This window comes from Ammodytes marinus, assembly GCF_949987685.1.
Source record: "Ammodytes marinus genome assembly, chromosome: 7".
In the NCBI taxonomy this organism is placed as follows: Eukaryota; Metazoa; Chordata; class Actinopteri; order Uranoscopiformes; family Ammodytidae; genus Ammodytes; species Ammodytes marinus.
In genome coordinates this window covers 12,650,774-12,675,133 of record NC_137211.1, presented here as the reverse complement: position 1 = coordinate 12,675,133, position 24,360 = coordinate 12,650,774, and the positions used below count along the sequence as shown (strand labels likewise).

Sequence of the window (24,360 nt, the reverse complement as noted above, 5' to 3'; positions counted from 1 at the left end):
CAGCTCACAGATGGCTCCAGGGCTGGCATACACTACTCCTATATACACTATACACAAACACGCATGCGCACCAGTATATCCCGTGCTGACCAGGGAAAGAAAACTCCCAGGTGCATGCACAAGTACCAATTGCTAAGGTGATCATAACACATACACACATTGGCTGCCAATTGCCCACGTCGTTGTACACGGGAAAATGTGCCAGGCAGGCAAAGTTCTGTTCTCAGTAAACAGCTACAATAGCAGCAGCCAGACATGGGTGTTAGGGCGGGCAACCACAATACCGCTGTGGCCAGCAAACTGTTATGAAAGAACTTACGAAAGTCCAAATTGTATACTCTGCTGACACACAGGGACAAACTGTTGGCCCAGTTGCCTCATCACGGCCTGTTCTGTCATGTTGTGCTCCTCATCTTTATCCTCCTAATGTGTCAGCGTAAGCACTCTTGTGAAACACTGCTAGAAGATTTCACTAAGACGGACAGGGAAAGACAAACACAAAGTCCAAGGCGACAGATTCAGGCTGCACATGGTGGTTGATGAGTTTTATTTACAGTGGTGTGACTGACGCTGCTGAGGGGCTATAAACTGCTATTAGAGCAGAGCTGGATTCCACAGGCCTCTGTTGGAATCCAGCCTGGCACATTGTCTGTCTCTTGATTTGACACAGCAGTCTGGGTGCCCAACGCCAGCCAAACAGGCAAGCAAACACTGCATACATTGACATATAGGAGTTCACACGCAGACTCCACACATGCAAGCACAGGCTGACACTCTGATATTCATGCATAAGCAAAACCACAGATGAAAGACGGGCTTGTGGAAAAAAGTTTACGCAACTGCAGGGATTGAATCTGTTTATTTATAGGCGGCACTGCCTATTAACGGGCTTGGCTATTACTGCAGGGCCGAGACGGATCTGTTAGAGAGGTGGTGTGATACTGCAACACAAGTAGTCCTACCACTGTAAATGGCTTCATGCTATAAGATTTTTTTTTCCATGTTCCATGCAATATCATTTCCATGTTCCATGCAATATAATACAATAAATAAATAACTATTATGTGGTTAGAATAAACATCAATTATATTTAATATTGAGTTTCAGATTCAGATTAAATTTAGTGTCCCTGCATTGTGCAAATATGAATACAACAAAAGTGTTTTGGCAGCTGCCTACAGCTACAGGAATACAGTATATGCAAATACATAACAACATGCAAGCCTTTTGCATATACACATGTACTGTACATACAAGTACACTTCTGCATAAACCTTTCCCCAGAGAGCAGCTTAGCAGAGAAGGGGCAACTAACTGCTGTTACTTCCCCACACTGATTTGATTTCTTGATTACAGTTTGGAATTTCAAAAACTGGAGGAAACCTGTGTGTGTTTTCTTTTACATATCACTTACTGTACTGGCTTTCTACTTCAAACTGCTTATTTAGTTGCATAGTCTTAATTGTTTTCAGTGACAAGTGAAGGTTTGCCTGCAGAGCATATCAATTGCGACTCAGTGACCTTGGACCAGCTGACTACTTAAGCCCTTTTAGCTTCAGCACATTCATATGACATTATCTCAAAAGGATCAACAAGGTTTATGTATATATAACAGCACTGACAAGTCGTCATTAGAACTGCAACCATGGTGTTACAAGTCCCCGTAATTTTCTCTCTCTCTCCCACACGCACACATACACACAAGCAAAAACACACACACACACACACACACACACACCACCACCCCCAACCAAGATACCACTATCTATTCCCAGTCCTGCCCCCTCAGGCATTCTAATCTTTTAATTGAATCTTTTGTAATTATAATGAAATAACTGCGGACTTCCATCAGGGAGAAAATTATCGGGGCCAGAATGTGCCAGCGGTCACAGGAAGCTCTTATTTCTCTGCCATTGCTACCGAGATATACCCCCATTTCAATTAGCTCCTCAATTCACATTCGAACAGCACATTAAGGGGAAAACAAAGAGGTGTGTGTGTGTGTGTGTGTGTGTGTGTGTGTGTGTGTGTGTGTGTGTGTGTGTGTGTGTGTGTGAGAGAGAGAGATGCGCACATGGTAATGGATTACTCAAGCAATCTGTTACTGACATGCAACTTTCTTGTGTGTATCGCTTGCAAGGCATCCCAATTAATACCCAAACGCTGTTCAAAAACACCGAGCTACGAGTGTGTTTCAGCGAGAAAAACACGCTTCCCCTTCTTCTGACCCTGGAGAACTGCTAAGCGTAATTGCCTCATTCTTCTGCGCAAATTAACATTGACAGAGTGGGGATTGGTCTGCATAGGCTCTCTCAAATGGCTTCCCTGGCAGTTGACTAATTCAGTTCTCATTGACGTATGACTAAATCAGTGTGCATTATCCTTATGCGCAGGGGCAGCTCAGATGTAGTACCAGCTCCGTGGTAGAAGGCACTTAAGAGCATTACACAAGCCAAGCTGGTTGAAAGGGTCTCCTTTTTCAGCAAGCTGACAAGGCCGCCACACATGGTGTAGATCTGACATTGGCCAGGCTGTAGCCTCTGACTAACCTCTGACATTGAGGTCCCCCACTGGACCAAAAAAACAGGAAAACTGACCACACACTTTTAAGTCCTCCAACTGTCCTGGGCCAGCAGCCAACAACAGTGACACTTATCACTGCAGAAGATCTACTGCCAAGACAATAGGGTTTACTCATTTAGTGAAAGATTTAGAGGGACAATCACTTTTTATACACTTCCCACACGTTATTGACAAAATGCAGACATTTTCTTTTCAACAACATTGATGTTTTTTTATATGAAAATTAATCTCAAGGTGGACATTGACATCCACATTGTTGAATAATTTTTTAACAGGCAGAAATAAAAACACAGTTTATCATTGCTAAGTATCATGCTGGGGCCAGGTGACTCTCTTTGCAAACCCTGATGCTTATTTTGGTGTGCGGCAGCGTGCGTGCCTGTGTGAGTGTGACATTAGAAGCCAGACAGGTCCCTCTGTTGTGCAGCTGGGCTGGCTTAATGAGATATCAGGCTCAAACATCAATTCATCAGCCTCATTGATGAGGACAATGAGGGGCAACTGCTTCGGTAAAGAGAGGCATTATGGCCTCTCATGTGGGGATAGGGTGGCCTTGTTTACAAAGGTTATTGGGCACAGAGGGCTTGAAACAGTACACCACACCAGCACTCTACTTTGCTCTGCTCTGCTAGTCCCTGGCTCTCTTCCCCTCGGGGCAGCTTCTCTCTGGACTTTCCGACCTCTTTGATTTTCTGGAACAAAGACCCAGAAGAAAAATGTACTTGTGGAATCTGGAGGCCTAATTTTAAAATGTGCACGTGTGTGTGTGTGTGTGTGTGTGTGTGTGTGTGTGTGTGTGTGTGTGTGTGTGTGTGTGTGTGTGTGTGTGTGTGAAAATGGGATAAACGGAGAGACCCATAGAGGCCTGATTGATTAAATAAACAAATCTCATCTTGTTATCATCAGGGCTCCCCTAGCTAGAGCAGAACAGAGCAGGCCGGGCCGGCTGGAGTCCCCCCTGGCCTAGGCCTCCACTGACAGGGCATCTGTCTTCATTAAAGCTCAGCCAGTGTGCATGACGGCCACTGAAACGCTGGTGTCTTCACGATTAATGAAGACAGATGACTCCCCCCACACTCCTCCCCAGAGGCAGTAGAAAGGAACAAAAAGCAGAAGGATCAACAAACAAAACAAAAAATTCAGAATCAAATTCCAAAAGCTTCCCAAAAGACAGGAACACAGTAAAGCGTTGTATCCCACTGCTCTATCTCTTCTTGTATTCTTGATTGTTTTTCCGCTGTCATATCTGGCTTGGCTCTCACCACACGTCTCCCACCGTACCACGCATATACACCCCCCCCGCCCCCCACTCCTTTTTCACTCTCACACGCTCTCTCTCACAGCGGCAGCGGCCCCCTGGAAGTGTATGGAAATGGACCCCAGTTTTGTCTGTCCAGAGACAGGCCTATTGTTAAAGGAGTCAGAGCCTCGTCTCAAGTCAGAGGCGGAAGGACTGACGGAAAGGTAAAAAGAGTCTGACAGAGAAGCAGAGAGAGAAAAAGTACATCCCTCAGCTATTTTTTTTAAAGACTGCGTATGCATTCCACGTTTCTAATTTATTCATCAATTCCTCCATTAAATAATTAATCCACTTATTAATTCATGGCTGTTTGGCTCAAGAGGAATATCATTATCCATCTAGTATCCAGGAGCGTAAACAAACATCCGAACTATGAGGACCGCAGCAGACAGACTAGAGCAAACTTTTGGCATCAGTAATATTTCACAGGGTACATTCATCATGAATAACTTTTCATGGGAAATACATCAGAAACAAAACTTAAGTAGCAAATCCACAATATGAATGGAAGACAAACTAAAACATGTATGTGTGCCCTTCCTGTCACTCACCAACCCTTTCCCTCTTTCTTTCATCAGTGCATACCTGGCAAGGTCATACCTCACATTGTCACTGAAACTTGACAACATAGACTTAGACTCACAACAACTCAAAACATGGACGGATACACACACACACACACACACACACACACACACACACACACACACACACACACACACACACACACACACACACACACACACACACACACACACACACACACACACACACACACACACACACACACACACACACACACACACACACACACACACACACACACACACACACACACACACACACACACACACACACACACACACACACACCATATCATAGCAGAGAGTTTCTTTCAGATGAAGAAAGAGGAGAGGAGAGGAGACTGTCTGTCCCAGTCATTTCCTGTGCCGCTCTGTAGCCCCTGACAGCAGCCCCCTTGGCCGAGCCCTGAGGGGTAAGCAAGCCAACAACGAGAGAGAGCGAGAGAGAGAGAGAGAGAAGGAGAGAGAGAGAAGGAGAGAGAGACATACATGATTGAGTCATGCGAGAAGTCTAAACCGGATGCCACACTTACACTGAATGCTGGCACTGCCGGTCCAAGCGAAGGGGTCCAGACCCGCAAAGAAGGGGCTTGCCTTCCGCAGCATGCAGGCACCGCGGCTGGTGACATCATAGAGCTGACGGGGGCCCATTCCCAGAGCCTCCATGCAGTCGAACATGGCAACCCCCCCGCCCTCAGAAATACAAAAAAATCACTACGAGCACTCAGCGATTTGTCTGCGTCCTGCCCTGCTTGCTTCCAACTCGCTCACGTCACTCGCCTGCTTGCAGTGACAACAACAGCAACAAGCTAGCTGGATATGCTCTATACCTTCCCCTCCCCTTCACTTATCTCTCGCTGTCACTCTCTCTTTCTCTCTCTCTCTCTCTCTCTGCTGCTGTCCTTTTCCTATATGGATGCTGGAGTTTCCCCTCTCAGCTGGAATGCAGATCTGGTTCCTGCCCTGGCTGTGCTGTGCTGTGCTGTGCTGTGCTGAGCTGAGCGTGACTCTCTCTGGTCTCCCACTGCCCTTGGGTGAGCTGCTCCCTGTCTGCTGTAACAGACCTAAATAACAGCCTCTCACAGCTCTCGCCGAGCCCCAGACACGGCGGAGCGAACCAACTGCCTCGGCATGACGCTCTGAGAGGGGGGCGGAGAGAGAGAGAGAGAATGCCAGAGAGGGAGGGATAGAGAGAGAGAGAGGGACCCAGGAGGAGGAGGAGGAGGAGGAGGGGGGAGAGGAGAGGGGGCCGGCCAGCAGAGCCTGCACTGGAGGAAGAACTGATCTGGCTACAGGACAAAACTCTATTTCTTCTCCTGTGTTTTTATTTTTTTGTTTTTTTTGGTCCGTGCTGCTTTTGTGTTTCATATTTCAGCTCCGAATGCAAACAAATACAGCCCCACTCCTCCCCTCGTGTCCCATTCAGAATCTGGTCCCTGTCTCTGTCTGTCTGTCTGTCTGTCTGTCTGTCTGTCTGTCTTTACATCGCACCTCCCCCCAAACTCCCCTGCAGTAAATATGAGCCCCGTTCCCCTCCTTTCTCTGAGCCCCCGTCTCTAATCATAACCATATTAAAGTTCAGCCACTGGCCGGTTGAGTGTGTGTGTGTGTGTGTGTGTGTGTGTGTGTGTGTGTGTGTGTGTGTGTGTGTGTGTGTGTGTGTGTGTGTGTGTGTGTGTGTGTGTGTGTGTGTGTGTGTGTGTGTGTGTGTGTGTGTGTGTGTGTGAAAGAGAGCCGGGGATCGAGAGAGAAGAGAGCGGGAGAGAAAGAACACTGTGCTGTGGTTGAACCCAGAAACCAGATGCCAGGGTAAATCCCTCCCTCCACTCTGTGTGTTTGAGGGAACAGAGGATGGGCAGTTTCTCTCAGTCTCTCCCTCTGGAAGTGCTTTAACAGTGATGAATGAGTGCTGCCTTGCTCAATCCCGCAGCGCATTTACACAGACAAATATCCACCAATATACAAACACACCATGTGCTGGACACACTTCTCACAGGTTCACTTGACCTTGTTTGTGATTTATCTCCCGAGCAACCGTCGCAAAGAAATAAGGAGAATAGCGAGGACGTGGATGTGGTGTTGTCGTGCAAGTATAGTCAACTCCAATGGACCAAAAGCCACTTGAACTTGAACGCTTCATTCTCACATCACAACTCCGCCATTCACATTTTGCCCCATTTAACACAGGATGTTCTGTGTATGGCTAAAACAATTAAATGTAAAACATGGCAGTGTCCTCACAGTGTTGGTAAATCTAAAAGGAAGTCAATAAGCATTATGTGGTCAATAAAAAAGCCCCCGTCACTGGTCCTAACTGTTGCTCAGCAGACAAATTGACTCTGGCCGGGCTAAAGCAAACAGCCACATACAATGGGAGATATATGATAATAGAATGGCTTTAGACAGAGCGCCCCGCACATTCATCTACCCCCCCCCTGTCAGATCACTACAAGTGGTACAGCCCAGCAGGCAAAAAAAAGACAACATTTCCTGTCAATCTGTGCTGCTGGCTACGCTCTCCATAAACACACAGTGCCCTCCCCTCCCCTCCTCACCCTCCCCCCCCCGCCCCCCGTCAAACACTTCACTCTTTTTCCTCTCTCATTAAGAAAACCATGGTTTCATGTTTTGGGGAAATTTCGAATGGTTTTCGATTTGAATGTTTATTGTCCTAAAAGCTTGAGAACTATTGTTTATTTTTTCTTGAGCTGGCACACTCACGCGTTCATATACACATGTGGGCTGATAGTCCTCGCACACACACAAACTCACTCACACTACCACAAACAGACACACACATTTTAACGGCTCCTTTGTTGCAACTAACAGTAAACAACATCAGTAGTTTTTATGTGTTTCTTCATCCAGCTGTCAGGTCATAAAGAGGAAGCTTTATGGCGGCAAGAATAGAATGGTCAGGCTAAATAACAAACGGTTATCCATCAAAGATGCCCCACTGCTTACAATTTGTTGTTAAAAATTTAAAAAATAATTATCTTTGTTTTTCACACATTTACATAATAAAAAAAATAAAAAGAAGTCCTGATCTGGATGCATTTCAGATGAAATCATCACTGCCCCCAGTCACATCGTTGTGAACCGCAAACATTCTTCTCACACCCGTCTTTCGTCTCCTTCCTGTCTTTTTTTTTTATTTTTCTTTGTAGCTGCAAGTTTTGTACAGCATCCTGGAAACTAAATGCTGGCTAATCCCCATGGCGTTCAAATGTTCTATGTAACATCAGTGTCGTTTGCCAGGGCTGCGCTCTGGACCAGCGAGCCGCGACACAATCGATTTATAATGTCATGTGCTCACACTTGAAACTCTTTTGTTTTTGGAGATTTATGGACCCTATCCGACTCTCTCCTGGTTTTGACTTTTTTATTTTATTTTTTTTGCTGTGTATGAGACTATAACTCAGGTTCCTCTACTTATTGGCACGCAGCACCGTGTGCTGTGAGTCTTTAGGCGCTTTAGAGGGGTTTTGAGTTTAGACATCTAACCTACACACACTCCATACTGCTGCTGACCCAGGCCGGTCCCTGCCTCCCCTCCTCCTTCCCCCTCCCCTTCCTTCCCCGGCCAGAGAGGTTGAACTCCAGAAGAAACCCCCACTGGGCCACTAACTTTCCCCCCAAACTTATCCTGCCCTCCCTCCTTCTCTCCCTCACTCTGTTGCTCACAAGTCTCTCCATCGCTCTGCTTAATTCCCCCCACCACCCCTCCCTCTGTTTCTGCATACTCTCCCCATTTCATCAAGTTCCCTATGGCCATTTTTTTTCCTTCTCCTGACTGCATGATTTGTTTTAGTTGACAAAGTTCTCTTGCTTTTGTTTCTGCTTTTGGAAATGTTTCATTTTCGGTGCCTGCCAACTCCCTGGCCATTTTTGTGTGACTGCTGCTTTCGATCATGTTAATTGCAGTGATTAGACCTGACTTTTACACCCATTAAAATATCCAAATGTTTCTTTTAGTGATAAGATTTCATATCTCCGATGTTTCATGTATTCAGTAGACAGTGACACTCAAGTCGGTGTGCTTGTAGCTCCACGTGGGCCGGAGCCCAGGAAAAATAGAAGGTTTTACTACTGTCTGACACTCTGATGCCGATTACAGATAAGCCGTATACAACACATTGTTGCCACTTCCTCTGTATACAGTCACTCAGGTTCCAGCCGAGCAGTCAACAACACAGTGGTGTGTGAGGCAATAAAGATGGCTTGTTTCTTCTAAATGCCTATGCGCTAAATACAGCATGCCGATTTTGAAAGGAATGTAGAGCTTTTCCAGTGCCGATGTGAGCATGTGTGCAGTGTGTGGACGTGCTGAAACAGATTGCCGGCGATGATAGAGACACTGAACACCAGTTCAGAGCGCCCGTTCCACTACAGCCAGATTCAGGTTACTCAGAAACACACACACACACACACATACACACCAAAGAGAGAGAGAGAGAGAGAGAGAGAGAGAAAGAGAAAGAGAGAGGGAGATCCTATACATGTTGTAAACAAGGAGCTAACAAACCCACCAAAAACATCTCCTGTCCTTTTCATTTGCGAAACTCAATAAATAAAAAGTAATGTTTATGTCGGACATTGAAAACAGAGCGCAATCCTTTTTTTTTTTTAAGATATTTTTTGGGCATTTTTATGCGTTATTGATAGTGCAGAGAGACAGAGGTGAAATGGGGCAGAGAGGGGAGTGACATGCAGAGAAAGACCGCGGGCGGGAATCGAACCCGGGTCTGCTACTGGGACCGGTCCGGGAGGGGGACGCCTTACCGACTGAGCTAAAGGCGCCCCCACAGAGCGCAATCCTAGCGTTCTCGCTCATCACATCCATCAACTGCTCCACCCCGCCGCAGGTTTTACACATGTTCAGCTTTGACAAGACATGTAATCTTATCCACTGTAATCTAATCCACTCATCTACAGTATCTCTCTCTTTCTCAGAACACATCTCTGGAAGATACCTGGCGAGTCACTGAGGACGGACATAGTGGGACGTGAGAAATGACTTTTTCCGAGAGCCCCGTCCCTCAGCAGCGGCCATGTTGGCCTCCGTTCGCATGCTTGTCCCACCAAGGGCCTCACAAACAGAGCTACTCTTCAGAAACACTATCAGCCTTGGCCATATTTCAGAGAGGTTTTTTTTTTTTGCTATGACTTTTTCCCTCCCTCTATTTGCACTGTCATGACATTTTGCTACCCATGTTAGCTGGTGAAAAAAATAAAAATATTTTAGTTGTGTGGCCAAAAACACAACACCCCCACCCCACCCCACAACTTACATCGTCCCATCCCTCCTTTCTCGCCATTGCGCGCACATCGTCCAACACGTGCCTACAAAGGCCCATCTGAAAACAGACCCCTCCCACTTTTTATTAGTAGCCTCTTTATCTTTATCTGTCATCATGTCAGAGCTGTAGTACTCTCTGTGGCCTCTCCCTTACCACTAACCTTTGCCGACTTTCCACACGCAGCACACACACACACACACACACACACACACACACACACACACACACACACACACACACACACACACACACACACACACACACACACACACACACACACACACACACACACACACACACACACACACACACACACACACACACACACACACACACACACACACACACACACACACACACACACACACACACACACACACACACACACACACACACACACACACACAATAATACTCCAACACACTCATAGTTTCAATAAGATTCCAGCAATAGGGCATATTGGCTCCTACTTACAAAAAGGGATAATAAGAGGAAATCCCAGGCAAAGTCTGAGAAGAGATAGAGCGTAGAGGATAGAAGAGAGACAAAGAGCGATGGAACTGAAGAGTGCATAAGCCGACAGGGTTTAGGTGGATATTATCAGAGCAGCAGATATTCCACTCCAACATTGGACGCCTAAACTGACAGGAAAGTGGGCCTTTCTCTCCATTTTCCCGTCCCATCTATTGAATCATGGCCAGCAGTGGTTCAGAAATGAAAAAGAGAAATGTGAAGTGGGGGAATCGATTTCCAAAAAGAAGGTGGGAGATACCTCGGAGAGCTGTCGTCTTGAGGCTAGCTGTCGCCTAGGGAGATGAAAGCTGGGATGTCAGACGTTGCAGAGCTGTTTATTAAAGCAGAGGAGGCTCCAGTCCCCACTGGTAGATCAAGGACAAAGCCAAACAGCGCTACACATGCTGTCATCGTACACACACAAGTTCACACGAATGGTCCGGCCCTAGCATCCCTAATTTGCTATGTCGATCATGGTCACAGGTGTCAGCGAGCAGCTGTCTTTATAATGGTGCTTCCTTCTGATTAGGTTTTGACACTCATGGTGGGTGAACACCGGGGTCAAATCCAAACACAGCTTACAATGATTTAGTGTTAAAGTGGATTCTTCATCTATCCATGGGGTATACAGTATCTTTGACAGGATTTTGAGAATTCAAAACTGCTGCTGGAAAGAGATTACATTTGCAGTTTAAAGGGGTAGTTCAGGATTTTAGACATAGGGCCTTATTCCCAAGTTAGCCTTGGTGTTCTTTATCAGTGGAGACAGTTTTCAACACATTTAATTCAGTCCTTCTAGTTGCAGAGTGCGCTCGTGCTAAGCTAGCGCACGGCATCGGGGGGATACCTAGCCTGCTACTAAAACAGTCTTACCCACTCCACAGTACACCCGAGGCCAATCAATTATAACGCCAGACTATCGATGTAAATGTCTGTGTTGATAGAATAATTTTAGAAATAAAACCAACCTCGCATCGCATGAATTATCGCATTTTGAGGGACTACTTTCTTAGCAGCAGCGGACTTTTACTTTGCTGTGTAACCGAATCACTACAGCAGAAAGTAAACAGAGCAGCGTGGGACAGAAACTGAAACTGCACTGCCACCAGTCTACCGTCATTCTGTCCCGGTTCTCTGCTGCAGCTCCAGCGGGGGCTGTCTCTACAGACGCTCTTTCTCTTTCTGCCCTTTGAGCATCCCTCTCAATTCTTCATCAGTGTATTCCGGCTCGTACAGGTACGGTTCGTTGGATACAACAAATTCCTCATAATCGTCTTCAAAAGCAGACGCATTGCTAAGTCCTCCAAACGTGGCCATATCTTGTTTATTGCATTGGCTAATACAACTCCTTTGTGCACTGTGCACTCTGCGTCTGTAAGACAGCAGCAGGTAAACAAACTATTATAGAGCCTGTAACCTAGGTATTAGTCCGCCGCTGCCGCAGCCTACAAGGAATAAAGTCCCTCAAAATGCAATATGCGAGGTTGGTTTTATTTCTAAAATTATTCTATCAACACAGACATTTACATCGATAGTCTGGCGTTATAATTGATTGGCCTCGGGTGTACTGTGGAGTGGGTAAGACTGTTTTAGTAGCAGGCTAGGTATCCCCCCGATGCCGTGCGCTAGCTTAGCACGAGCGCACTCTGCAACTAGAAGGACTGAATTAAATGTGTTGAAAACTGTCTCCACTGATAAAGAACACCAAGGCTAACTTGGGAATAAGGCCCTATGTCTAAAATCCTGAACTACCCCTTTAACATATCTGATACCTTTTCTTTTATACTCCTGTCAGAATGTACCTATCCCTTGTATACTTTATATAAAGCTTTGGTTACCATGACCTTTGCAATTTTTATGAAGAAAAAAATACAATATTAGTAGGTGATCAAGCGATATAAGAGATCAGGGATGATACTGTTGTTATGTATCAAAAAACACCTCACACACCATAACAACTCTCTCTACTCTTAAATCACTATGATCCACATTCATTCAATTCAACCATCGATTGCACATGCTGCCCACAATCACTTTAAAGGCTACTATTAATCTCACATATAGAATGCGTCTCTTATTCCTGATATTTTTGTATGTATATCAGGAATAAGTGTAATGTGTAATGTTTTGTCATGTCTTATGCGCTTCAATTAGGTTTCAAGTCTATTAATCATATGCACAACAAATACAGGCGAAGTTATGGCCAGTAAAATTCTTAAATCTGAGGCTCCCTCTGACAATGAAAAGTACAAAACAATTCAATAATTAACAGATATCAATAAATTATGACAACATTGAGGTCAAAGAATAAACAGAAAATTTAACACTCAGGTTTTCTGCGAGAGCACACTGGGAGAGAAGAAGTTAATAGATATGGGAGTTGTGGCTTGTGTGTGTATAGAAGATTGGGCCTGCAAAGAAGTGAGGGGTAGCACAGCTGAGCTCAGCATTTTCATATCTTTCATTGCTTCGATTCTCTTTCATCTCTCTCCCTCCCTTCACTCAAATATACAGTATTCCCAATGCACATTGACACACACATATGCACCCGGACGAATCCTAACCTAAAAGTCAGCCACGTAAGTTCCAACCTGCTCTATCAAGGCTGGGCTGAAACCCGGCACTTCAACCATTATGAAAATAAATAAAGCGGCACAATGCGCTGTTTGTGCTCTGCTTTTCATCCAGTTCAGAAGGCTTCTCTCTGCTAGCCGACATCCTTCCCCGCTGTCCCTCTCCTCCATTTAAAGGTTTGCTTTTATTCCCTCTCATACCACATTTCCCACCAAAATGGCTTCTTTACGCAACTCCCAATGCTCCCTAAGCCAACATGACCTCTTTGTGTGTGTGTGTGTGTGTGTGTGTGTGTGTGTGTGTGTGTGTGTGTGTGTGTGTGTGTGTGTGTGTGTGTGTGTGTGTGTGTGTGTGTGTGTGTGTGTGTCTAAGAATGCAATGAGTGTTTTTAATTATGTCACTCTGCATGAAGATAATCTTTTCTGCTGGAACATTTTGGTCCTTTTCGCAGCCTGCTTGACTTAATGGTTTGTGTATGTCTGTGCGTATGTGTGCAAACATGCATGTTTGTGTGTGTACACACCGATGCATGCCTATATGCTTGGCAGCCCGTATGCTAATGTTTGTGTGTGTGCGTATTACGTTGTGTGTGGTGTCAAAATCCTCAGCCCTACACACACTCTAAACATCACAGCTGTTCATGTTGTCGCCACCAGAGGCACAACTGTGTAGACTTGGGCAGCATTTATACAAGTTTCAACACGCTTTTCATTCCATTCTATTAATACAATGCTTTAATTTCGGCCCACTGTGATGCAGAATAATACACTCACAGCTGAGCCACGTTTTTTCTGTGTACATCACTCAAGATAAGGCCAAAAATTATGGTCTGGATGGAGAGTCCGTGCCAAGCAAAGGACTTCAGGACTTCAGCCATGTGGGCTGAAGGAAATGACCTACTAGCTTTTCAAAACATCCCTGTGGCTGGCTTTGGGGCCAGGGCTCCGGCCCTGATTGGTGAAAGCTTAGAGAGGTGTTTCAGGGCTCAGTGGCGATGTTATCAGATAGTAAGTGGCCTTAATGGGCTTCCAACTGTTTATTTGAAGGGCTCCCATAATGACAGGGATCAACTGATAACGGCCGCTACTACACACTGCACAGACAGCCCTCAACCCTCTCATGGATGAACAATCGCCTTTCCGCATTTATAAAGATATGGATGGTAAGGACGGGAGTCTTGCAGCAGACCCACATGGTCACTGAACGTCATTCACACGAGATTTGAATGTTGAAGTGAAGCAAGGTAAGGTTTTCTGTGTCCATTTCCTCCATTTATGCACGTTTAGACTAAAGGAAAGCCTATCTCTACATGTGCAAACACAGTCCACCAACCCCATCCCTCCCCTTTCCTGTCCTTCCCCACCTCTGTGCAAAACAGGTATTTCCAAAGACACTGTGGTGCCAAAACAGAGCGCCGCCATGGGAGGTGCTCCAACCTGTCGGCGCAGCATGCACACCCTGCAAAGGTAGGTGTCACCCCGGCTACCTTTCTGACAACAATTGCACACGGAACACTGACGCTGTTTAAAGAATGCAGCACTATTTACTTCACACACACACACACACACACACACACACACACACACACACACACACACACACACACACACACACACACACACACACACACACACACACACACACACACACACACACACACACACACACACACACACACACACACACACACACACACACACACACACACACACACACACACACACACACACACACACATATATTTTCACTATTCTCTTTATGTGGAAAGTATTTTCTCAGTCTGGCCTACAGACAGCCCTGACAACAATGAGCAGGCCTGTTAAGTCAACTACTGCAGAAGAAGTAGAAGTAGAGAGAAAAAAAAACAGGGCCTGGGGAATGTCAAAACCAAGGCCTTTTGTCTTCCCCTCAAACGTTTAAGAGAGCAGGGAATGAGACTGCTGTCAGTAAAATGACTTGTAACATTCCTTGTCAAGGGATACACCAAAAGGAAGTTTTAGCAGCCGATACTAACAGCTGATGGTTTTACATTCCAGCAGCTTAACCTGATACTTGTTGCTTTAGCACAAATTAACTGTGGACATGTCTGGGGCTAGAATAATTAGTCCATGAACTAATTAGTCAATTGACAGAAAATTGATAAACAACAAAAACGGTGACAGCTGATTAATTGTTGAAGTCATGTATCAGGCAAATAAACGTTCCCTGGTGTCAGCTTCTCAAATGTAAGAAATGTCAGTTTTTAGAGTTAATATCATTTGAACCATACTAATGTTGATCCACGTATTCACATTAAATACTTTTAGAAGAATGATTGCATTCACTTGAATAGTACAATACAAGCTAATGGAGAGGTAAAACTGAAAAAAGTCAATCTAGCTGACTTGAAGCTAATTGTCACTCTGATCCCGACTTAATCTTTGACCCCAGCCTTGTTTAAGCTTCAAGAGAGCTTAAACCCAATTGTTAACCCTTGCGAACGATACTAATGCCAGCGAGGATATGTCAGTACAAGCAGTCATGTATGAGGCCCTGGTGCATGTGGTTGCCTGCGTCTGTTTGTGCTTTGATGCTTGTTTTTGTTTTAACTCACGCCAGTGTAAAAGCCAAAAAAGAATCCATCTGTCAAAGCTGTGGGATTTCTTTCTGCGTCAAGAGTATGTTTCTAGTTTTCAGATGAAAGACAAGCTCTATGTGCAAGAGAGACGGAGAGAGAGAGGGAGAGAGAGAGAGAGGAGGGAAGAGCGTCTCTGGTGTGTTTGCATGTGTGTATCTGTGTGTTTTCCCTAACAGGGTGTGTTCTTGGATTCCACCACACCAGGACATTACCCCCAGGTGCTCTCTCTCTCTCTCTCTCTCTCTCTCTCTCTCTCTCTCTCTCTCTCTCTCTCTCTCTCTCTCTCTCTCTCTCTCTCTCTCTCTCTCTCTCTCTCTCTCTCTCTCTCTCTCTCTCTCTCTCTCTCTCTCTCTCTCTCTCTCTCTCTCTCTCTCTCTCTCTCTCTCTCTCTCTCTCTCTCTCTCTCTCTCTCTCTCTCTCTCTCTCTCTCTCTCTCTCTCTCTCTCTCTCTCTCTCTCTCTCTCTCTCTCTCTCTCTCGTTCTGTGAAAATACCTTGAGGATTAGGTGGGCAGCAGCGGCGAGAAGGAAGGGGGGTGAGGTACTGATTGACGGCTGAAAGGCTGGAGAGGTGCTCAGGCATGCTGTGGTAGGGGGGGGGGGGGGGCTGCGCACACAAGGCAGGGGGGCTCCCAGGCTCTGCACTCAGCTGTTGCCACCCACACCCATTATAGCCCCTCCACCACCTACCACCACCTGCCACCCCTTTAGCGTACTACCCAGATAAGATTTCAAATAACTTCTGCTTACCTTTACCTCATGCCCCTAACCTCACTGATAGTGCTCTTTCCTTTTTTCTCCCTCTGTCTGTGTTCCTTTCTCTCTGACATCCTCAGCAGCTAATCATGCAGCAGTGGTTTTATACAAGCACTCCCTGACCTAGATTTCCCCTATGTCGATAATAAACTGTGTCTTTAAAAATAGCAGGTGTTTTGAACAATGAGCGATGTATGTCGGCAGCGTGTGTGTAATCGGGCTCGTTTTTCCAATGACAGAAAAACACTCTAGATTGCCAACAATCTCCTCTTTGTGCTCTGAACTCCATACATCATTCCATCCTATTGCTTGAGAATACAACAGTGCCCCCTGTGGTCACGACTGAAACCACAGTTTTGTCACTCCTGGGGCATGCTGTTGTGACAAGTCTGTTTTATTTTTAAATCCCGCCTTCAGCTCACCTTTCTTTCTTTCTTTCTGAGCAAGATGTGTGGTATGCCGAATCTGAATAAACAGTTAGACAAATCTTTGAATTGCTCTTTTTCAAATATTTGTTGATGCTCAGAGCACTCGTCACCTCACACTGAAAGAATGTTGTTTTGTCTCTAATTGCAGACTTGTGGGTTGCCTGCTTCACAAAAGCTCTGTGATAGGTCCAGTTACACACACACACACACACACACACACACACACACACACACACACACACACACACACACACACACACACACACACACACACACACACACACACACACACACACACACACACACACACACACACACACACACACACACACACACACACACACACACACACACACACACACACACACACACACACACACCAGCGAAGCCTGAGCCAGAGTTTGTGGTCACAACCACACCATCTACAAGCATCTATAAGGAAACCACAGGAGCAGTGTAATCATTGTATTGATGAAAGTGGACCTTCATGGTAACATTGGGGGATTTTTTTTTAACCACTCGTCCTATATCACAAACAGATCCTAAAGTTTTCCATTTCCACAAAATTACAGATAATAAAGTGCAATTTAAAAAAGCAGTATTCTCCTCTTTCTAGTGCACGTCCAAAATGTTTAATGTGACTTGACTAAAATGAAGGTATGATGAGTCGGATATGCAGTTTGGAGTTGAGACGGAAAATGAAACATAAAGAGGGAGGGGAAAGTCAACCGCACACAGTAATGAAAATGACTTACAGAGAGCGGCCATCTCTTTGGGCAGGTCAGCACCAAATCTCCCAAACAGGCTGCTGTTGGCCAGCAGGTCAAAAGGGGAGTGGCTTCTCATGGAGTTGAAGGCGAAGGGGTAGACAGCAGGTGGGAAGCCGGTCATGTGACCCACCTGCTGTTCCCTGTTGGTAGCCATGGCGACGGAACACACCCAGGGGTCCGCAGCAGGCCGCCGGGGCCAAAGCAATGGCTCTAACAACACCTGGAAATCCCACGAAAAGTTGAAATCCGCGTCCTTCTGAATACTCTCAGGGTGTGGGGAGTGGACCAGAGATGATGGGGCCTCTGGTTTACTGAGGGAACATCGGACTCCACTTTAGAAGAGTAATCCAGTTCACTCTCTGAGGAAGAGAAGACAGAGAGAAATCTGTTATCTTAACGAATACATTCACCACACACACACAACATGAGGACAACTGTTCCTGATTGGTAGAAACATGATGATACACACAGCCGTTTCAGTTGACATCCTCTTTGGATTTCGCAAAAAACCCGATTCACCTCACATCAACTCTGGGACCTTAAATCTCTCTACGCTCTGGGACGGAGAATAGTTTATCCACATTTCTAATGTAAGAAGGATGTGCAAAAACTTCATACCAATAGGTATGAGAGAATGGGAAGGAAAGAGGAAGTAAGGCAGGACAGCGAGAACAAAAACAGATAAAGACGTGAGATAAAAAGGAATGAGTGAGCCGTGAGAGGAAAAGCCAGAAAAACTGGGACTGGGCAAGGGGAAAAGAAAATAAGAAAGAAGTTTGGAAAAAGTTATAACAGGGAAGAGCAGGAGGGAGGGAGGGAGGGAGGGGTGGTGGGGAGAGAGAGAAAGAGAGAGAGCTCTTGTTCCTGCAGTTTTGATGAGCTTCCAGACTTCTGCAGTGATTCCAGGCTATGCCATATGATTTAAATCACCAGAACTCTACTATAAAGAGCTCCTCTGTTCCCGCTGCCAGCCTAGCACAGCAGCCTGCCTCTCTGCCTCTTTCCCCCCAGGACCAGAGGCCCAGACACGGGGTCCAGAGCACGGAGAACGAACGGAGAGAGGGGGGAGGGAGGGAGGGAGGGAGGGAGGGAGGGAGGGAGGGAGGGAGGGTAAGGAAAATGAGATCCACTGATTGCTAACTGCTGCTGTCACTTCCAACTATCTTCTCTTGAGGTCAGGCTCCCATCCCACAGAGTCATTTTGGCTCTTACCTTCTGCGGCCCGCTTGTCACTTTGAATCCACACAGTGAGCACAGACAAGTCAGGCTCAAGTGTGGACAAGACCCACAGTTATGCCCCACTGTTGTTAATACAAGAGAGAGAGAGGGAGTGGGGGGGGGGATTCTAGTAAAGCCTCCCATTTTCTTTTTTTGTGTTTGCCTTTCACTTCCCTAGCGTGATTTCATGAGTGGGTGGTGTGATCAGCTTGTTTTTTAAAGTGTGGCTTTGAAAAAGACCAGAACCAAGGAATTTGGGACTGCTGTGGCTTGTGAATCCGGCAGAAAAAAAGACGAGGGGAAAAAATCTTGGTAATGAATTCGGTATAAACAAAGAAATGATGGGAGGGGGGAGGAAAAAAAGATCTAAGGCTGAACCGGTGAACTGCTGAACTGAGCGAAAAAATGCACAGAGGAACAGTGACTGCGTCTGGGCACTGGGGGGCACTAAGAGGTGGCGCCGTGCCCAGGAAAATGAGGGAGAGCTTTCCAAGATGCACACATATGCACACAGTCTGAAACACGTACACACGCAATCAAGCAATGGAGAAGCAAAAAACACAACTCTACACATGTGTGAGAGCGCCCACTAACACACACACAGGCGCGCACACGCACACACACACACACACACACACACACACACACACACACACACACACACACACACACACACACACACACACACACACACACACACACACACACACACACACACACACACACACACACACACACACACACACACACACACACACACACACACACACACACACACCTCTCACCCCTTGCCTTTTTCAGGGTTCTGGCTGCCTCCCTGCCTCTCTTTCTGGCTCTTTCTCTTTCAACAGAGCCAGTTAATTACACCCTACTGCTGCAGGCAGCTTCAAACCACCACTAATTTAGAGTTCCATTACAGTAAACTGTTCCACATGTGCTTCCAGGGCCCAGGCAGGCTCGGGTGGCCACGTTTCAGGAAGGAGCAGCCGCCAATAGGCACCCACCCCCATCCTGCCAACGCAGCCATACTGCCATCTTTCTTTTCCTTTCCCCCCTTTCTCTCCGTGCTTCTTGCTTTCTTTCATTACAGTTTTTTCTGTCTCTATCCTTCCTTCAAACTACCTTTGATTCCCCCTGCTCCCCTTTTCTGAACCAACCCACATCTCCTCTCTATAATCATGTCCTTATACTCAATCCCCCACCCCATCCGCACCCCATCTCCATCCCTCTACTGCTTATACAACTTGTACCATGACCCTGTGCAGCGGTTCCACTGTGTGGCTAACACACAAAACATCACTAAAGATTTCACAGTGGGCCTAATGGGAGAAGAGGTACAGACTGGAAAAAACAAAACTGCCATCAACGCAAAGGCTCATTGTGTGTGTGTGTGTGTGTGTGTGTGTGTGTGTGTGTGTGTGTGTGTGTGTGTGTGTGTGTGTGTGTGTGTGTGTGTGTGTGTGTGTGTGTGTGTGTGTGTGTGTGTGTGTGTGTGCACGCATGTGTGTTATGAGTATGTACTTGGCCAGCGTTTAGCCCGTTTGGGTATCTGCCTCATGAACTCAAACCAGGCCCCATAAAGCCAGTGCAATCTGTCTGCGAGTGCGGGGAGAAGAATAAAGAGAAAAAGGAAGATGTGGGAGACAAACAACGATTGTGGCAAAGAGTTGGACAGTGCACATGCAACTAGCAAGGAAATAATAGTATGTTAATCCGAAAAAATTAAGCTTTAAATGAGCTTCAAGCCCCCCAACCCAAGCAGGGGAATCCTACTTTCCACTGTATATTTGCAAGAATTTCATGAAACAACAACAGAAACTAAGAAAGAAATCAAGAATCTAAGAAGGAAACTAAGAAAGAAACTGAGAAAAGTAAAAAGCAACTCTTACAAAGAGAGACAGCCTTTTAAAATAGAACCCAGAAAGTTTACTCTCCCCAAACACAATAATGAATTAATAAAAGAGTTGGCGCCAGTGTTTTTTAATGAGTCACATCAGCCCGGCAGCTTTTTACAGAGCCATTTATGTTTTATGTTGGGTCCTGTGGTAGGCTCACTTCGCCAACCCGTCTGGGGCTATAAGGGGATAAGGGGAATTTGGAGTGACCTCATCCCGTTAGCCAGGGCCAAATGGGCATGGAGGGCCTCCCCACTTCCCCCGAGCCTGGGGGGCACACAGGAGGCAGCAGGCGGCCCAGGCATAGCGAAGAGCACCCGGGCCAGCTATGGGTGGGTTTGACGGCTTGTTCTGCTGGGGACTTTCCATCATTCCCTAAGAGGTGCACTGTAGCAGTTTGAATTTGCTTTGGTTTGTTTCTGTAAAATGTAGGGAGTGTCAGACCCCACAGTAGTTCATCATGTTAAAGCAGACGCATTGGTAACACTTGAGGAAATCCAATGATTTTATCGGGGACGGAAAGCCGTGTAGCAGATGAAATGAAATCAATCAAGCCGACAACTTGGAGGCAGCGCTACAAGACGAGGCACGCTTAAGAGAGAATGAGATTCTCTTGTTTGCTAAAGAGTTTAGATTTCAACAAAAAGGCCAAGCAGAACGAAGGATTGAGCAAGAGTGAAAGAGAGAAAGAGAGAGAACCGTTCCCACAGATTGAATGTCTGTCAAACAAAGGGTATCAAATCCTCTGTGAGCAAAACAACAATTGTGCCTTAACTGTTGTGATGGAGTTAGTGCCCCTCAGGCAATAAGAACTGCAGTCAAACATAACAAATAAATCACGGCGTCTTAGGAAGCTCTGTACCACACAACCAAGGAAGGCAGTGGGTTGTTTTTTTGTCAGCTCAAGAAACCACAGGTGATTACTCGGCGTATATGAGCAGGATTCTGGGTGACACGGCCGACATTTCTCACGGCACAAAGGGAAAAAAATTACATGAGCGTGTGATGTTATATTGAGTTATAATTGCATGTTGGTCTTTGTGAAAGTTTTCCTTTGCAGTAAGAGTTTCACAACTCTCTGACGCATGTTTCTCTTTTTCTGAGATTGACTGTGTTCACTAAACACAGAAGGCCACAATATGAAATTCGAAATTAGGGATGTTGGGCGATGCAAAACAACAATATATGTCAATCAGTCCAGGCAGAGTAGCAAGTCAAAGCTTTTACTGGAAGCATTGAATTGTAAATTCGCAGCCTGGAGATAAATTAACTGTACCATGTATCCTGGCAGGGAACGCTTGGCAATATCACAGTCTTTTCATTCTTTTTCCATCTCTGACTTGCCCACTCCTGTTAATTTTTTTTGACAGAAAACTGTGCATGACTTCCAGGCACTGTCCTCCGATTGTCAACAGCATATGAAGTGATTTATGTTCAGTTACTTTGTAAAGGAAATAAATTGAAGCAGAGAGGGTGATGTTTTAAGTCATGGTTCAGTAGTTCAACAATGATTTTACAGTCCATATGTGCCAACCGAGTTGACAGACTGGCTCTTCCAACTGCTCGGAGCAAGATGAACATTTAGCACCATCACAGCTTAATGTGCCCACGCAGCGCCACCAGCAACTGTTTATGTACTCAGGCCTGTCACAGACAAATGAAAATGTTCGTATTGAAACAGGATCACGAGAGCGTTATCTGATCCTGCTGCTGGCGTCAGCAGTATTTTGGCTGTGAGAACAATATCCTCAACGCTATTATCTGATGCAAAGCTGACAGCTCCCAGTCTTTCAACAAGTGGCTGGCTAATGGCTCTGAGAGAGACACCTAGTGACAGACGGTCCAGTGTCTCCAAACAGACCCATATTCCTACACCTCAAACTTGTTTGACATCTGCCTGCTCTTGGCATCACACAAACGTATTTGCTTCTGGCAACAATGCAAAGTAGTACCTGTGTGTATTTGTTTGTCACTTAAAGAGGTGTTGTTTTTCATGAGTGTCATTGCATTCCTTGGTTTAGTATCTAGAACCCATAAAACATTAATTCCTAAATCTTTTTTTATTTGTTCCCTCTCATTCTTTTCTTTGTTTAAACATAATGTCACAAAACAGACTGAGTTGAATTGCAGTGGTGGAGAGAAGTATGAAAAGAGTGAGAACTCAGAGTGAGGCATAAAACACTTTGTGACATGATGAAGTCATCCCTACAGCTTGCTGTTTCCATGACGTGGTAGAGCTCTTCGGAGAACGCAACATGGAGACTTAAGCAGTGGGTCCAGCAAAACAAGAAAACACAACACAACAGGCAAAGGCAAAGACGGACGAAGATTTAAAAAAAAGAGTTAGAGACAGAAAATAAAGGCAGACGAATGTTCCAAGTGGCAACAGTGTGATGGCTACTCTTCTAGATTTGACAGGTAAAGTTGGTTCTACTAATACGTCCCGTTTTGTCATTACTGAGAGTGGATTTAAACCAAACTGGCAGCAATGGAGGTGTTTCCCTTGCTCAACTGAGAGGGAGAACAATTCTTTCTCTGTATGGAGAGATGCATAATGGATGGGTTTCACCACCACCGCTTTTAGCCTCGGGTGTCAAAGCAACACTCAGAGACAAGCAGGCCCAAACACACACATGCAAGCGCAACAAGCAAAACAAAACACTTACACACAACTTTGTGCCAAAATACATTTTTTAATGAGGGTTAGAAACAGGCTGAAATGTAAATCCTCACAATCAGAGCGGCACACCTGCAAAAATAGACATAGGAAACGGTGTGCAGATAGTTTCCTTGTTAATTATAGTGTGGTGGCGGAGAGCCCCTCGATTCTCCTAAAACCACCTGTCTAACCCCTCCCTACCACTTGGCCTTAATTGCTATAGAAATTCCAGAAAAAGACAGGTATCAACAACTCCCAGATTTACTGCTCAACGTCATGTCACAAAGAAAGACTGTTTTCAACATTTGCAACAAAGAAGCCTGTTTTTTTTCCAGTGGTTCCCTAAACAAAACCAAAGATTTATCTTCACCTGAAAAGTGTTACCACATAACGCACCAGGTGCTGACTTTTTTTTTTTAAATCAACATAAAATATATTATATTCACTGATTCATATTTATTGTAGTTTTTATAATTTGTGTTTCTCTGGATTATATTATTTTGTTGATTACATTTAACCTTTTGATCCATAATAGACACGTCTACATTTAGGGCACGAAATGACCACTAATCACACTGTTTGAATAAATAGATTTTAAAAAAGGCACTCTTTTGTGCTGTTATGTCGATGAAAATACAGTAATTTTCCCAGTATATTATTATTGATGTTGCTGGTTTGCTGCTTGATGTGAGGACAGGCAGAACGCTGCAACTAAAGACCATGAAGGCAAAGCTGCCCTGTATGGACAGCCTGTCCTCCAAGAATCCCCATGGGGTGGTGCTCTGAAGGAGCAGAGCACAGTGATATTACTCTGCCTCAGAGATGAGCTCCGTTTCTTCCACTCCAGATGTCACCGACTCTGAGTCAAACTGATAGACCAGATGACAGAAGAAGGCGACACTGATATCACTGGCCTTCAAGCAGCCATCCCTCACTCGGCCGTGTGGCTGTTTTTTCAATTCACTTCAATCATACTGTCCCTCACACTTATGTCAGGTCCATCAGGGGATATAAGCAGCGGACAGCAGGTGCAAAGCCAAAGCAGTCCAGCTGCAGTGCTTTACTTACTGACCAATCATTGCTGGAGCAATAAACCAAAGCACTGTGAAAAGCTGCACTCTGACATCAGGGCCCCGATCTTCATCTGATATCCAAATCACACAGC

The 24,360-nt window shown here is 45.5% G+C and overlaps 1 protein-coding gene across 3 annotated transcripts in view; it reads right to left on the bottom strand.

The window, feature by feature from the left end:
- The window catches only part of rarga (retinoic acid receptor gamma a), a 46,288-nt gene that overhangs the window by 15,553 nt on the left and 6,375 nt on the right, over positions 1-24,360 (bottom strand). For 2 of the 3 annotated variants that reach the window (XM_080031134.1, XM_080031133.1), the window contains exon 2: positions 17,409-17,782. In XM_080031134.1, coding sequence (XP_079887260.1) covers positions 17,409-17,577 — 169 coding nt within the window. In that variant the 5' untranslated portion in view covers positions 17,578-17,782. Of the gene's footprint in view, positions 1-5,000; positions 5,509-17,408; positions 17,783-24,360 lie in introns of those variants that run through there. The other variant, XM_080031135.1, reaches the window with a different exon arrangement.